At 39.7% G+C, this 17,583-nt stretch overlaps 1 protein-coding gene across 2 annotated transcripts in view; it reads right to left on the bottom strand.

The window, feature by feature from the left end:
• CDK14 (cyclin dependent kinase 14) overlaps positions 1 to 13,663 on the bottom strand; it is a 546,519-nt gene extending 532,856 nt beyond the window's left edge. The window contains exons 1-2 of one of the 2 annotated variants that reach the window (XM_019716536.2): positions 12,987 to 13,663; positions 5,997 to 6,028 (exon numbers count right to left, since the gene is read on the bottom strand). In XM_019716536.2, the coding sequence (XP_019572095.1) occupies positions 5,997 to 6,028; positions 12,987 to 13,077 (123 nt within the window). In that variant the 5' untranslated portion in view covers positions 13,078 to 13,663. The remainder of the gene's footprint in view (positions 1 to 5,996; positions 6,029 to 12,986) is intronic. The other variant, XM_074340704.1, reaches the window with a different exon arrangement.
• Positions 13,664 to 17,583: the final 3,920 nt, after the last annotated feature.

Below are 17,583 nucleotides of genomic sequence, written 5' to 3'. Positions count from 1 at the left end.
ATGGCCCTCTACAAGCTAAGGAAAGAGGCCCAGAAGAGATCCTTCCTTCACAGCCCTCAAAGGAACTGTGAAACAGTCAATTCCTGTTGTTCACTTTGTAGTAATTTTCTATGGCAACCCTAGCAAACTGATACAGAGAGAAAGTCATCTACTAAAAGAAGGAGGGCTGGAGGAGGGAGGCAGGAAGGTCTGAGGGGAGTGGAAAGGTTTCGGCAGAAAACAGGCCAGCCACACAGTACAGGACTGTGCACAGCTGCCTTAGGTTCCAGCTAAGGCTGGAGACGATAAATTTATTTATAGAGTGATTTCCTCAAGCAGCTCTTGGCAGCCAGAGGGTGAGAGGAAAAGATGCCAGGTCAAAATCAAGGGCTGGCAGAGGAGATTACAAGCAAAGAAAAAGGGGTAAGGCCATGAGCATCCTGGCACAGGAGCGATGCACCATGAGTGAACAGAGGAGAGGGGCTGGGGCTAGGGCAGGCAGAGGACGGGTCATCGGGAAACTGGAAGCCAGCAAGGAAGAGGCAGAAGGAGTGCAGCAGACGTGAGAGAGCTAGGAAAGAAAGACTGTTGCTGGGGTTTAATATTTTAGGTGAGGAAGTCAGGGAAGTCTAAAGCTAGACCCTTGTATACAACATATACGTCATTCATATAGATGTGGACGCCTCCTGTGATGGCGATCTGATGATGACAATGATGATGATGATGGTGATGATGATGGTGATGATGATGGTCAGGATGAGAAAAGGCTGCAATGGCTTCTACCACCCTCAGTGTATGGAAAGGAATGAACAGGAGTACCCCCAAATCATATTTGTACCTAACCGCGAGACTCGAGTTCTCACAAAAATCACTGCCACATTTACAGCAGGTATTAGTTACATCTTTACACAAAATAACAAAGAGGGACGTGGACTAGAAGCTGAGACCCATGTACACTGCCCCCATCTATCTCACAAAATGATTACATTAAGCAGAGAGGAAGTATAAGTTAACCTCTAAGAATGTACTTGAAGAAGTTACAGATCAGATGTAAAGATCTGAAGATATTTTATATGCTTTATTCGTATTTTCCTAGGGTACAAAAAACAAAATAGCTGGAAAATGCCAAAATAAGTATTGGCAGCCCTTTCTGATTCATAAACATGACACAAATGAGCAGAGCAGAGAATAATCAGAAAACTCATAAATGATCACTCTTTTTTTTAAACAAATAAGTGCTTAATCATCTGGATTATATATCATAAACCAATGAAACTTCACATCTCAAAGGTTGATTTCAATTGCTAATTTTTTTTTGTATTTCTACCCAAAGAGCCAAGCACTTGCTGCTGACAACTTATCTGAGCTAAAATAACAGAGGCAGGAAGCAGAACTAAAACTACCCAATTTACCATTTTAATTTATGCACAAGAATCATTCATGAATTGCTGTGGCTTTAAACACTGCCAACTCTTTCCATAACGCATATGTTTACACTTAATTGGTACTCTTTGCTTCCAAAGTTCAAAAAGTTTTGCATGTGGCAATTTTACATTGGGGTAGATTAACTGTATTTCTGACCTTTTATATTTTAGGCATCATGATTATTTAAAACAAGTCATAAAATCAAAAAATAAGATTCAAAAATTTACTTGAGTCATGTAGCTACTGTTCACTGCCCCAGGAAAAATGGGGCCACTCAGGGGATCTGCCCTGGACATTTACTGGGGACCAAAAGGTGAGAAAGAAATCTGGAAATTTCTGCATGCACTAGTATCACAGATATAAAGTTCACACTTACTAGAAGCTCTCATCACAATGTCACCAAAATCACTGTACCCACTTAAAATTACGACACAAAAGAGCAATCTTCTTTCATCTTTTAATCTGGCCTAACCATTTGTTTCTCCAACAATTATTTACTTAGCCCCTTCATTTTGTCCATGTACTATGCCAAACCCTAAGGCTACAAAGATCAAGAAGTTTTGTAAGGAACACAACAAAAGCACAAACTAAAACCAATAAAATTTTACTTGGGACATCCTTTATAAATCATTAGCCTATCCACATCAAAAGTGTAAACCCACAGAACATAAAATGCTTCGTATTTGAATAGGGGCCCAGATACACAATGAATTAAGGGCAAAATGCTCATCTTTAAAACATCCTCTCTCCAAATATGATGGCTTTGCCAAAATTCTCTATTCTAACAAAATTGCCTGTCATTGTAAATTTCTGAAGCCCTTAATAGTTAACTTCCCAAGTGCCTCAATTTCTCTCTACAACAAGCGTTAGCACGCAGTTCCTGAATACAATTCCAGGCTGGTTATGAAAATTACCAGTCATGGTATTTCTGCCTATTTAAGAACAAATAAATAAATATACTTTTTCAAATAAGTCCATATTTCTTTTTCTCCTCTGTTCAAAGTCAAACATTTGTACACATCCTAGAGAAATCCTCCACATAAATTAGGGAGTAGCAACTAAATTCCAGCTCCTTGAGATAAGGAGCCCTCCAGCTCATAAATACTGAGTAAGAAGAAAGATGCCTCACCTTGATACCTATCTAAGAAGCTGCCCCAGACCCCAGGTTTCAAGATTCAAATCTTCATTGAATTCCAACACACTAGAATTCCCCCACCTTCAAGAGCAAGACCACAAAACGAGTTCAAGAAAACTTCTACCACTATAATCTGAAGATGACCTTAGAAGAAGTCAGTGACATTCTGTTTATATACATATAACAGATCCGACGCTCTTTCCTGAGCTTGGGAAAATTGTAATTTTATGTTGATTGTTATATAAGATTCTATCCTACATTTAAAGATGCAGACAAAATGTGAAGATCATAGTCTAGCTGACTGGTTTCACAAAGGAGAAACTGAGCCCTGAGTAAATGAAATGACTGGCCCCAATACCCAAGAACTGGCAAATGAAAATCCACGTTGTCTGACAATCAGTAAAACAGTCTCTCTCCTTAATCTGCAACAGGCATTTACTCATATTCAACAGATATTGACTGAATGTTAATGTGCAAGACACCCAAGGGATTAAGAAGCTGCATGCTGTCGTCCTCCCAAGAAATCTAAAACACGGTAGGTTTCAGACAACTTTCACAGTTTTTATTAATATGCAAATCACCTCACAAAACCTTCTATGGTATTTTAGAGGAATATCTGAGAGTACTGCTCCTCAGAGGCCTAATTCTTAATTTTGAACTAAATCCGTCCACCCTCCTCATAGCCCCCCCAACCACAGAAGGTGGATGTCATGGTGGCAGCATCGGTGAGAAGGAAGATGAAGATACGGGCAATAATAAAACCAGTCATGAGACATTTACTATGTGAGCATCACTATTCTAGAACCTTCATATACTTCATTCATTTAATCCTCACAATAATTTTATAAAAGGCTTGGAAAGAGTCAGTCAATTGCTCTTGAGAGGATGATTGAGTTAGTGTTTGTTTACACCCAGGCATGAGTTGACAGCTACTATCTCCCAGGCTCCTGACCCTGGGACACAATGAATTAAGGGCAAAACGATTCCCCTGATTAACTGGGAACTACCTGGCCTCCCTGGTAGACACATGACCATTTCAATGGCTCTTCCAAGTGTAGGATTGTGTGATTTGTTGATTTGAGGTATTTAACCAATCTCTGTGGTACAGAGGAAGGAAAACACTTTGTAAAAGTTAAGGATAATTCTGTCCCCAATTACAAAATGTAGACTTTGCGCAGAGGTTTCAGGGTAATGAAGATGGATAATTACAGGTTTGATTTATATGTGGTCGGACAATTAAGTTCGTGAACTTGTTGCATTGATGTTGCTATCCTTTTTTTATCTCAGAGGGATTATTCGTTATGAATTTGTACCAACTGGACAAACAATTAACCAAGCTGACTATTTGGAAGTGCTGAAAAGGCTGCGTGAAAAAGTTAGACGACCTGAACTTTTTGCCAACAATTCATGGCTCTTGCATCACGACAATGCACCAGCTCACACAGCACTGTCTGTGAGGGAATGTTTAGCCAGTAAACAAATAACTGTATTGGAACACCCTCCCTACTCACCTGATCTGGCCCCCAATGACTTCTTTCTTTACCCCAAGATAAAGGAAATATTGATGACATTCAGGACACCAAGGGTAATACGATGACAGCTCTGATGGCCATTCCAGAAAAAGAGTTCCAAAATTGCTTTGAAGGGTGGACTAGGTGCTGGCGTTGGTGCATAGCTTCCCAAGGGGAGTGCTCTGAAGGTGACCATAATGATATTCAGCACATTTTCTAGGATGAGTTCGCCAACTTAATTGTCCGACCTCGTACATCCTTAACTTTAATCTAGGCTCCTGACTCAGATTTTTTTGAAAGCTAATGTCACAGCCACATGACAGAATAAAATACAATCATTAACAACGACATTTAAACCAAACAGAGGTTTTGTACATTCCTAATGGTGATTAGGAGTCTAATATAAAAGCACGGGGACATATGCATAGGTGAAAATTTAAAAAGTATATATATGGGCTGTGGTATTTTTTGTTTTTTAACATGAGGAAAAAAACAAAAAGACCTTTCAACAGTGGTTGCCGATGGATAACAGAATTTGGGAGATTTTTTCTTCCTCCTTTTCCTTATTTTTCTTTTTTATGTAACCTTAAATTACCTCCCTAATTAGGGGGAGACTTTTCTTAATGAAGAGAAAAAAGGTGCTCAATATTCCGCCATTGATTTCTTCTGAGAAGAAAGAAAATACTCTCCTAAAAACATCTCAGTACCACTGCCGTAATTCCAGACACAGGTTTAGAAGAGAACATCATTATTACTACTACACATGGGGAAGGGAAGATTTCTCTATTGCTTCAGGTCTACAATAGCTAAGTTTTATAGGATGTTTCAGGAAAGCTGGCAGGGGAAGTGGCTTTGGAGTCCAGGGACACACAGCTTTGCAGAACTGAGCCCGGACAAAAAAAAAAAAGAGCAGGTGCAGCAGACGAAGCAGCAGACCGTGAGAGGCAAATGATGCTGGCCTCATCCAGAAATCCTGGTCTGGAGCAGGTTCTCCCTGAGTGGTCCTGCCCTGCAGGCAGCACAGGGAGCCACATAGCCAAGGGGACTTTTCATGAGCACAAATGTCCTTTCCTCTCTGAAGCACTACAGCAGAGGGAGAACAGGTAGCATATTTCATGGAATCTGTTAAATCAAACAACCACACCAAACTAATCTATGCTTTCATTAGGTTGCAGGATAAGCACCTAGTACAGATACATCTATTCACATAGTATAAACATGAGGTACACATATACATGTGGCCCAGTTTACAACACAGACCAATTACTGTGGCTTTGGATGGCGACAGTGAAGCGCCACTCTACAGCACTCTTGAGAACATTTCGTAAACATATTATTTCTCTGGTGATTCCTACTGATGCACCAGAAAACTCTGGAAAGAGTACAATTGAAATATCACATTCAGAATGCTATTAATTACATATAACCCCTCTGCCTTACTTGAACAGGCTTTTTTGCTACTTTGTAACAAATAGATAAAGACAGATCTGTCTGATACACAAAGAATAGGAAAACTAGAACGGGAAAAGTCAGCTCCTCCTTTGGGAGTCTGACAGACAATATGTGGCGTCAACATCGCATCACGACCTGATTCAGAGAGGGGGCTGCAAGGAAGCCGTGATGCCCAACTTACCAACAGTTCCAGACCTGCCCTGAGCACCCCCATCACGTTGGGTTGGGCCAGCACTGCCACCATCAAGAGGGCAACAACACAAAAGCCTGTGGTGTCTTTTGTCAATTTAAAAAGACATATTTATGTTGATTGCTACCAAAATTCATTTCAATGATTATTTTAAATTGGAAGACAATATATTGTAACTAAAGAGATGTCACTTCTTTTTTTTAAGGCATTCTTTTTTCTGTTTCTAAGTGCAAAGTTGGCACCTATTGACTTTACCTGGCAGTAATTAAATACATCTAACATTAGATAAAGAAATTTAACCTACCTCATCAAAGGTGGTGTCATCTTTCTTCAAAGCTATAAAATAAAAAGGGAAAGGAAACAGTTATTGTGAAACATCACAAAGAGACAAAATATCTAAGATCTAGAAAGCAGAAAAAAACAAAAAAAAAGCCAAAACCAAAGCAGTATGGTGTTTTCATTTCAGAAAGTAAAACTGTACCCCAACCTGAATAACAATGTTATGATACAAACAGGAAAACTGCAAATAAGAGAGAGAATTGCACAGCATGCATCTTTGTGAAACACTCTCATAAATATGTAAATGCTACTGTCCTCCCAAGTATGGAAAAGAAGTATGCATATCTTTCCCTTATCTCTTTTTTAGTAGGAAAATGTTTTAATGAAAGGATGAAAGAATCAAAAAGTAATCTTAATGAAATTTCCCCTTAAACTTCTGGGTTTTGAGCATATATCATTATGCATGGTGTATGGACCTCCCAAACCAATTGTTAAGATGACACTCACTCTACACAGAGCCCTGAATGAGATTTTCCTGCTGAGAAAAGTTTAAGTATAGTGATGAAAGACCAAGCATGTAAAATAGGCGGTACAGAGACATAATTCAAATATTTCAACATAATAAATTTTATAACAAAGTATCACCAAAGGAAAGAATACATTCAGAATATTTTATAGTAACTAGCGAATACTTGAAATTTATTTTAAATAGACATGGCATCAGAACTAGAATTTTATTACTCTAAAGAAAATGAGAAATATTTCATACATGGTTGGCAAACACCAAGTTCCTTAAATCCCACAATTACTTAGAATGTTTCATATTAAGGTAAATGTACAAAGTAGCTAATTTAGCTGCAACCACTAGTTGGAGAAATGTTTCAAATGGGTGGAATTCTGCATAGGTGTTTACTGGTCTATACCTGATAGTTCTATTCCAGATACAAGCACTTGGGTAGCTAGCTCCTACTTGGAAAGCTATGTTCTGACAAAAGCAATGGAAAGCAAATTATTCTGAGAGAAGCCATGTGGCTAAACTGAAGTTATCATATCAAAGTTTACATTATATAGTCAGCAATCTTGAAAAAGTTATTTTTGTCTTTTTAAAACATCAAGAAGTATGGGGTTGTGGTCGTGAGTTAATGGGGACAAGGGCAGGTTGAGGGAGATAAAATACTTCTGAAAGTTTAATTCTTAATCTTTTCCTTTTGCCTAAGAAACTGATCTGTAAGAGATTTCTCTATTTCCTTTATTAGAGAATAATTTCTTCTGAATGGAAAATTAAAAAATAGTCCTTAGTCCCTGTCTCAAATGGCTTATCTCACATTCAATTACACATATTTTATTATGCATTTGACTAAACTTACATTAAATTTAAAATAACCTATTTTGATAGACAGATATAAGATCCTAGATGTTCTTAATGGTTAGGATTAGTTCTTAATGGTTACATTTTAACTTAGAATGTGAAACTTCTACTCTAGGATGCTTTCTTTAAATACCAGTCAACAATATTACTAGATTAAACCCCTCACTCCCTCAACCCATGGCACATTCTTTAATTAACATACTTGACTAGTGATTCTGTTATAAAATATTCATGACATATGTAAATATTGACAAGTTGGTCCATCTGAAAAAAAACAATTTTTTTGGAATAAGAAATGGTTAGCTCATTGATTTCAAACACAAAGTCAATTACTGTACAGCCTCATACCTAGCACATTTAACAAAAATTAATTGAAAACACATTATTGGGCTGCCATGGAAGATGCAAACTGCGGCAAGCTTATAATTCACAGCACACTTTTAAATATATTTACTTTGGACATGATAAAAGTTCTGGAAATTCAGCCACGTTTCTTCCTAAGCAAAGCATCCAGTAAGAACTCCAGCTGATACTATCACTTAGAGAATTGCAAATAAGGAATGAAGACCCTCAAGTTAAAAGATGAAGAAAGCAGAAAACTAGAATGTCCTCAACATCCAGACTGGACTAATTATTTCCTTTTTGCCCCCTACCAATTTCCCCAACATTCTGGATAAAGGGGTGAGGTCTGTAGGTAGAAAGAAAAGGAAGAATTAGAGGAGGGAATTGCAGTGTTTTATTTAAAATATAAGGAGCAGGAGGGCAGATTCTCAAGGCCAGGATATAACGGAGAACATTTTAAGACCAATTAGTTTATCACTTCATTTAAGCCCTTCATTGCTAACACCTTCCAGTTTCTTCTACATATTGAATCCTTGCCCTAAACAGAGTTAATAATAACAATGAAGGCCAATCATAGGTGTCATCGCCAAATATTTATCAGGTCACTGATGAATAAACTCTGACCTAAACAAGCACACAACATCTCATTATTGATTACATTCCCTGATTGTCATTAATCATTCATGTAAATACAAACCAACAATTTGAGGATATCATGGAATAACAAGCCTACCCTGTTTCCCCGAAAATAAGACCTAGTCAGACAATCAGCTCTAATGCGTCTTTTGGAGTAAAAATTAATATAAGACCCAGCCTTATATTAGATAAGACTGGGTTTTATATAATAGTAAAATAAGACTGGGTCTTACATTAGTTTTTGCTCCAAAAGACGCAGTAGAGTTGATTGTCCGGTTAGGTCTTATTTTCGGGGAAACACGGTATTACATGTTTCTGGGTTAACAAAGGGGTATGCATTAAACCATTTAAGATACTCAGATATTCTATTCAGTCCTCTGCACAGACATTGCTTCCTCTAGAAAGCTTTCCACAATCTCACCAAGGCTAAAGTGGTGTCTCTCCTATGTTCTCTGATAGCAAATTATGCTAATCTTCATGGTAGAATTTGTCACTCTATACATATTGTCAATGCCCATTCACTGGCCTGTCTTCTCTTAAAGCCCCTGAGGACAAAGACCGGTAACAGCGGTCTCTGGATCTGAATGCCAGCACAATATCTAGAACAGAGGCAGCACTCAATAATTATTTGTTGAATTCCTGAGTTATACCTCAATGGCAAAAGGACAGCACCTTACGTTTTGAGACATACTAAACTTTTGGCATACGAAAACCATATACTATATTCTCTTATTAAAGGATCATCGATTTAAATTCCATTTCATAGTTTTCAAATTAAAATTTTTTGAAACGACACCGGGAGAGGACACAGTACAAGCTAAAATTTTGTCTGAACCTTTAACCTTACATTTCTCTTTTCTGACAGAATGGACTTATCAAATGACAACTGGACTCTAGAATTACACACTTACAGTACAATGTAACAACAAACTCCAAAATTCAGTGTAACCACAGCCTCTTCCTTTTATTCAGTTCTCTCACTAACTCTTTTAAAGAAATGGTATACATGGATTTCATCTCAAATGTCACAGAGTATAAACTTCCTTTTGGAGATAATCCAAATAAATGTGAAGAAATGCATTCACATGAGTATGAAGAAACGTCACTTTGACCTTAATCTTAAACCGGATATTACAGAAAGCCTTTCTCCTGCTAGTCTACATTCAAAAACAAAAAAAGAAACAAGAAAAAAGGAAATGGATTTTAATACAAACGTTTTTAACAATGAAGTTCCCATTTGTCTTTGTTTATGCTAACCTAAATTTAAAAAAAAACACAAAAAACATGTGAGACAACTATAGTAATTCCTAAATAAGTGAAGGTACTGACACTATCTGGCAGAAAACCATAAATACTACTGAAATCAATGGATGACTTTGAAATTCAATTACACCCATCTTATAAAAGAACCATAGCTGTATAATAGTCACTCCCTGGCAGATGTCATAAATTAGAGTGCTGTGGCTTGAAAGTCAATGTGTTTTATTAAACCCTTTATAATACAGTAATCTCAGATCAGCTGTATTTGAGGTGGGCAATGACAAAGCTGGTGTGATCTTTCATGCATGAATAAATTAAACATTAGCATTGCCACTTTTATATAGTCAGAATTATTATTAATAATAAACATTGGTTGGATATCACATACTTCCAAAAATTGTCTTCATTTTCTGTAGATGAATGATTACTACTTTCTATGGCTAGACAATGATATTGTATATTTTATTGTATAACAAGCTACACTTTTGAATCACACTGAAAAAGCAAAATAAACTCAGTATGTTGATTTCAAAAGCCATCATGGATCGGTTAACGGGAATGAATATGTTGAGATGTTGGATTATTCAACAGGAATAAACAATTTATTCTTTGATCTCCTCATGAAGTACCAATGAAGAAAGGAGGAAGATAGGGGATAAACGGAGAAATTGGAAGGAATAATAACAGCCTCCTGTAACAATTTCTCCCATGTGACAGATACTCCACTAGATATTTTATGTATTTTATCTGATTTAATCTTCAAAACAACCTTAAGAAAATTCACAAACGGGAACTCTGGGATTTAGGGAAATTCTGCTAGTTTCCCAAGGCACACAGCAAGCAGAGAAAATGGGGTTCAAACCTAGACCAGCCCAACTCCAAAACCTATCCTGTTTTCAGATTAGCTATATTGTAAAGTCAGTGGCCACTTCTTCCCTTACTGCTCTTGCTTTCCACCTAGATCAATTATGTCAGTCTGATACAATCACTGAAAATAATAACATATTATCCTTTCCACCTAAAAGATCAATTATGTCAGTCTGATACAATCAGTAAAAATGATAACATATTATGATAACATAACATCTGCTGAGTCTTTATTACATACCACACAGGACATCATACATATTACTTCATTAATGCCAATAACAAAACTGAGCTGTACATGAAAAATTGAAGCTCAGAAGTTGAGGGACCTGTCCAAGGTCACTCAGCTACAAGTGGCAACACCAGAAATCCCCAGTCCATCTGACACAGCCCACAACACCTTTAATCTATGCACTACATAATCCCATACTAAAGCCTCAATTCAACAGCTTCCAGCACCTGAAAAATCCTAAAATAATCAGACTGATTTCACTGCTTTTTGATTTTGCAAATAAAACATCAAGAAACTATATAGATCACAAAGATTGATTTTTCTGTAATGCTACTTCTAATAAATGTCTTGGGCCTGGTATTCAATCATAATCACTTCAAATCTCTTTATCTCCTTTTACAGGATTCCAGAATGAGATTTCCTATTCAGAATCATGAGGCTCCATCAATACAAGAAATAATCAGTTATGTTTACCACAGTGTACTGTTCCTGAAAGGGAGGAAGTAAAATCTACTAGATCTTAGAAGACATTTTAACAAGAGTGGGAATCAAAAGGAATTTCATATCACTAAATCTCAGTAAGCTAGAAAAATCCAATTAACTATAATACCCCATTTGCCAAAGTTTGTAGTTAATCCAAATTTTACTGATTATTGATCAAAACCTTAAAATGATTAAAACATGAGGATTTTTTACATCAATATCCATGGTTTCTTACTGAGATTCTATTGCAATGAATTATTTAACACAAAACTGGAAGGGCTCCAACAGAGTCATTAGCATTAGTAAATATACAGTTAATGTGTTTTAGAACAAGGCTTAATGGACTCCAGAACCACCTCTGTGACAGTTTGGGTTGGGGGCTGAAACATCCTCCTTAATAATGAACACCTACTCAACACCTCTACCTCTCCTCTCTCTCTCTCTCTCTCTCTCTCTCTCTCTCTCTCTCTCCCCCCCCATGCCTCCCTCCCTCCCTCCCTCTCTCTTTTCTTGGCTTCCAAGTTCATTTGAATGTTCATATTCTAACCCCTAAGAGTAAAACTGCAATACCCCATACATGTAATATATAAAACCAGGACTACATATTGGTTTCACACCATGACTTTACAGTCATCTTGTTAAAGATTTTGTATCTATCCCCAAAGAAAATTTTCAGTCAAAAGACAATAAAGAAAACTAATCTAAATTTTGACCCATGTTTTCTCTGACGTCAAGAAAGTTGGCATATTTTCTGCACTTATATAATGCTTTTTTGAATGAATGGATGGAAGGATGACTACAATACTCATATGCAATTCAGGGTTGTATTGGAAGGAATGAAGCACCTTATGCTTAATTTCCATTAACACCTTCATTAATGTGGATGACAAGTTAAACAAAGGCTAGAAGGCTTCTTAGGAACTCTGAGGTTATTTTTAGTACTTGCAGGATTGTCTTGCTGAAAGCAGCTACCTGTGTAAATGAAAGTTATGACAGAGGAAGCAGCCACTGTCTTAAGATTAAAGATGGTTATCACCTGCCAATCCGAGAAATCTAACAAACGCATTCATTCCACGTGATACTGTTGTCACCTTGTTATATAGTCTGTGACTTGGGTTTATTCTTAAATGTCCTAGACATTTCTTGGTCCGTTTTTATTCGTTCGTCAGTTGGCTGGTTGGTTTAAAGACAACAGTCCCGAGCGCTAGTAAACCGAAGAAGTTCGGAAGACTTCTTCCTAAATGTTCAGACAAGTTCACAGCGCGCATTTCTCTGCAGCAATGGAAAAATTCAGAGACCTCTGGACTGAACACCCAAAGTACCGAACGTAAGGTCCCAAGGTATCTGCCCCACTTCTCTTTAGGTTGCATGTGTTAAACAAAACCAAGGCACGACTCAAAATTTCACCAATTTCCAAAGTTAAATTATTGACTGAACACCCAACACCAAAGCATGCGCCCAAACAAATAACAAGTGACCCACGCGGCCGCACAGCCCGTGTGCGGCGGGAGCCGGGGCGTCCCCTCTCCCGTGTCCCCGCGGGCGCGAAAGCCCGAGCGCTAGTGCCGAGGACGGGAAGCCCAAATCGCAGGCTTAAGACCATCCACAAGTCAAACCCCACATCCTGAAAGAAAGGGGCGTTTCTCCTTTCCGTCGTCACCCTTCCCCAGGTCCCGGGGACTGTTCCCTCCACCCTCCGCGCGCAGCTCAGCGCACCCCGCGCGAGCCCCGGGTCGCCGCTGCATTGCTAGTGCCAGCAGCGCGGTGCCGAAGCAGCGGGCGTGGGGGGAGCCGTGCCAGGTGCCCCCGGGCAGCGCGCCACTCACCAATGCGGCTGAAACTCTCCGACAAAGTTCTGCGCAACTTCTTCATCTTGCCGATCTTCTCGGCCGGCTGCGGCTCAATGAGGTCGCACATCTGGGCGACACAGAGCCGCGGCAACTTCCCCAAACTGGTCCAGAGCGGAGCGCAGACAACAGCGGGAGCGCGCGGCGCGGGGAAGGCGGCGCCTCCGCCCCCTCCTTCTCCTCGTCGGGCCGGGAGGCGACGCGCAGGGCTTGGGAGGCGAGCGGCGAGCGACGGGCGGCGGGCTCAGCTCAGGCCTGGGCCGAGGCTGGGCGGGCGGGGGCGTTCTAGGTGGTGCCGGGGGCGGCCGCGATCGCCGCCGCCGGCCTGGCTCCGCGCCGCACCGCCGCCGCCCGGCTCATTTTCCCTCCTTTGTAACCGAGAGCTGCGCAGCCGGCAGTGGGGGCGGCGCGGCTGGAGGCGGGGCGGAGGCGGGCCGGGGACAAGGTGCGGGAGCCGGGGGTCGCCGTGGGCGCGAGGCGCGGGCGGGGAGAAGTTCTCAGCGGCGAGTTTTGGGCGGTCGGGAGAAAAAGCCTCTGCGCGGAACCCCCGCCGCCGCCGCCGCCGCCACCCAGCTGCCCCCTTGGCGATGGCCCCCGGGCGCGGGACCCCGGCGCGACCTCGGCTCCCCGCTCGGAGCCCGCGTCCTCTGCGGGCCTCTCCGCCCCGCTGGCGTCCCCGCGGCGCCCCCTTCCGGCCGCCCCCGCGCTCCTCCCTCCGCCCTGCCGCCCCGCCCGCGCGCTCGGGGACCCGGGCCCGCGGAGGCCGAGAACCCACAGCGCTGGGAGCGGGCCGCGACTGGAGACCCGGTTTCGGGCGGTGGAGAGGCCACCGAAAGGAAAGGGGCTGAGTCTAGATCGCTCATCTGAGTGGTTTTTCTCCCTGCCACGAATGCGTGTGAAAAGACTGCGGAGTTGGGGGTAAGGAGGGTGGGCGCCACGGCTGTCTCCAGGTGGGGGGATTGGAAAGGCCTCACGGGGTCACTCAGGTTTAACGCTAGCTTTTTGTTTGTTTGTTTGTTTGTTTGTTTGTTTGTTTCAATTTTGCCAAGGAAGCTGTGAAGTGAAAGATGCAAAGGGCAAGGTTTTAGGAGAGTCGAGAGCAAAAGCAGAAGCTGCAACTGTAGTACCCCATGACAACGCTAGTGCTCTGTTTCTTTCGTCCCCATGTCACACTGAGCGACAGACGGAATGTAGATGTGGCTGATTTATGTTATGAATAAATAGCAAATAACAAACAGAACTCTTTAGTATATTTCTCATGTTTAGACTACATTCCTAAATTGGAAGACTCAGAGGCCAAAAAAATTCTGACCTTCTCTTCCCCACCTCAAAAAATGAACATTACAAACGGGAAAGTAGGGATGCTTTATAAAATCCCAGAACAAACAGTTCAGGCTGCAAACACACATCATCATCTTCATTCTACTAAAATGAGTGCTCCAAATGTCAGTCTCCCAGGGGAGAGAGGAGGAAGATGGGGAGGGCCTGAATGTGTTGGTATGGGGCCAGCAAACTCCTTTTGAATGGAAATGTAGTAATCTTGAGTCATCTGGCTGTGTAATAAGAGCTTGTGAGCGTGTGACAATGCTGTTTGGTTTAAAGGAAGTTTTGGGGAGTCTGTGTTTTGTTAATAGATTTTTATCTTAAAACAAAAACTAGCCCCCTGCCTTCCTTAAATTGTGAGGTAGAACACTTTGATTGGTTCTGCTCCCCACTGAGCACATTATAGGGTCTTGATAGATTGCAGCTGATAAAAGACAGGAAGTCAAGCCAAGTGGGGAGCACAAGAGGGTGGGGAATTCGTCAGGAAAGTCAGTATGAGTTCAAATGCAAGGATGTTGGGTACTGGTCACCAAACATAGATATTACAGATAGCACCAAGTGTGACCTCAGACAGAAAAAATGTTTCACTTTTACCACTTCCTTAGATTAGTTAGGGAGAAACTTAGCAGCAGCTATGAATGAAAAGACAAAAGCTACCAATCAAAATACTGATGGGTTCTATCTACCCGTCAACAAAAATGAACAAGTAGATACTAATTTTATAAACTCTGACTACTACCGTGTTTCCCTGAAATTAAGACCTAGCTGGACAATTAGCTCTAATGCATCTTTTGGAGCATAAATTAATATAAGACCCAGTATTGTGTATTGTATTATATTATATTACATTATATTATATTATATAATATAAGACCCGGTCTTGTATTTTAGTAAAATAAGACCGGGTCCTACATTAATTTTTGCTCCAAAAGACACATTAGAGCTGATTGTCCGGCTAGGTCTTATTTTCGGGGAAACACGGTATATGTCTGTGGCTGTCATGTTAGTCACTCTGACAATGGCTGTTTCATATGTGTGTACATGCGTAATCTCTGTTTTATGTCCCCAGTAGTTAGTATTTCTGACTTTTTAAAAGATCAATCCGCTTGAATAAGTTATAGTATATGCATACAAAGGAATAGTAGATAAATATTTTTAATGAGATAGATCAATATATACTCATGTATAAATACGTCTAGGGTAAGTGAAAAAAACATTTACTATTAACCCATTTGTGGGAAAAATATACTATGTTTCTATATGCATTAAAAAGTTTCTAGCAAAAAAAACAGTTAAGTGTGCATACACAGAATAGAGAAAATGTTTCCTTTGCTCTTTATACCTTTAAGTATAATTTGAATGTTTTACCCAACATGCATCTTTTCATGTTTTATAACATGAAAAGATGCAACAACATGGATGGACCTATAGGGTATTATACTAAGTGAAATAAATCAGACAGAGAAAGAAAAATACCATATGATCTTACTTATATGTGGAATCTAAAGAACAAAATTAATGAACAAACAAAACAGAAACAGACTCAGAGATACAGAGAACAAACAGATGGTTGTCAGGGAATGGGGGTTGGGGAGCAGAGTGAAAAAGGTAAACGGATTAAGAAATACAAATTGGTAGTTACAAAATACTCATGGGGTTGTAAAGTATGGCATAGAGAATATAGTTGATAATGTTGCTATAACTATGTGTAGTGCCAGGTGGGTACTAGACTAATGGGGGGATCACTGCATAAATTATATAAATGTCTAACTACTATTCTGTATGCCTGAAACTAACATAAAATAATATAAAAAATAAGAAAATTTTTAACCAGATGTTTTTAAAATATGTACAGTACATCATAGGCTTCAACTCTTTATTCAGTTATTTGTTTCACGTTTGCCTTCATTATTGATTGTAAGTTCCCTGAGAGCAGACGCCCTACGATACAATGCCTGTTTCATAGTGGATGTAAATTAAATGTTTGTCAAATGAATGCAGAATGTATTGCTGCCATTAAGGAGTGATGTGTTATCTTCAGAAACAAAGATGACTATCCAGCATCTGTGTGGCATATGTATTTTCAGTGGGAGGATGGATCGGTGCCAGTTCTCCATCTGAACTTCTGGTTCACAAGGTTACAGTTTGGCTGGTCCAATTTAAAGGTGCAGTGTCTGAATACAAACAGACAAGCTTACCTAGGGTCTGAACCCAGCATGGGTTGACCTTAATCAAATTCATCAATTAAAGCATGCATGTGTATTAATTAGGCCTGGAGTGGTAGCAAAAGTGGCTGGAGATCCAGGACTCACGAGTTCTAGTCCCTACTCTACCACGAAGTGCTGTGTGGCCTTAGAGAAGTAAGTTACTTACACACTTCCTTACCTATAAAATGAAGGGCTTGAACTAGATGGCCTCGAGGGTCAGTCATAGCTGCAAAATTCTGATTCTAAGTTGAATGGTGAAATGTCTCCTCTCCTAGCTACTATACTAAAAGGTAGATACATTAATGAAGAGTAATTAATACACAAATAAGAGAGACAGATCCACTGATAAAAATTATGTGAAATTTAAGATACATTATTTCCACTCATGTTATACATAAATTATGCTTTTATTATAAATGGATCTTGTCCATATAAGAAAAATAGCAGGCTAATATGCTGGCAGTAAATTTTAAGGGAATGAATATTAATCCAAATAAGATGAAACATAGAGGATTTGATTAGAATCTAAAGTATATGCAATCGTCGAAAGAGATTTACTGACCTGAAACAGTATGAAAAAATATCAGAGAAGAGAAATCCATGAAACAAGGAAGTGGAAAATAGAGCTGTAAAGTGAAATTAAAGAGAGAAACCATGTGTATTAATGTAAAATTTTAGAATTTAGCCAAAACGTAGATAGTTAAAGATTAAGACATATAGTCTGGGTGTCGTTGGTAAAGTGGTGGAAATTACATAATTAAATATCCTCTTAGAACTTGAAACAGTCACCCTAGTTAATTATTTTTAGGATCAAATATTATCCTCCTTGTTTGAACACATCCAGGAACTGAAGTAGCACAAGGTTAAGTGACTTATACAAAATTCCTGGTGACTCACCCATGAAACTGTTACATGGAATCCAAAACTGTCACCGACTTTTATGTTCCAACTGTTGGGTAATGTCCAGTCTTAAGCATTCCTTCCTTTTTTTTGTTTCGTTTTGTTTTGACAAAGAGCAAATTACTCGTAAAATCAAAAAGGGGAAA

The sequence above is a fragment of the Rhinolophus sinicus genome, linkage group LG09 (assembly GCF_036562045.2).
Source record: "Rhinolophus sinicus isolate RSC01 linkage group LG09, ASM3656204v1, whole genome shotgun sequence".
Lineage (NCBI taxonomy): Eukaryota > Metazoa > Chordata > Mammalia > Chiroptera > Rhinolophidae > Rhinolophus > Rhinolophus sinicus.
The sequence above is the reverse complement of the archived record's forward strand: the minus strand, read 5'-3'. Positions and strand labels throughout refer to the sequence as shown.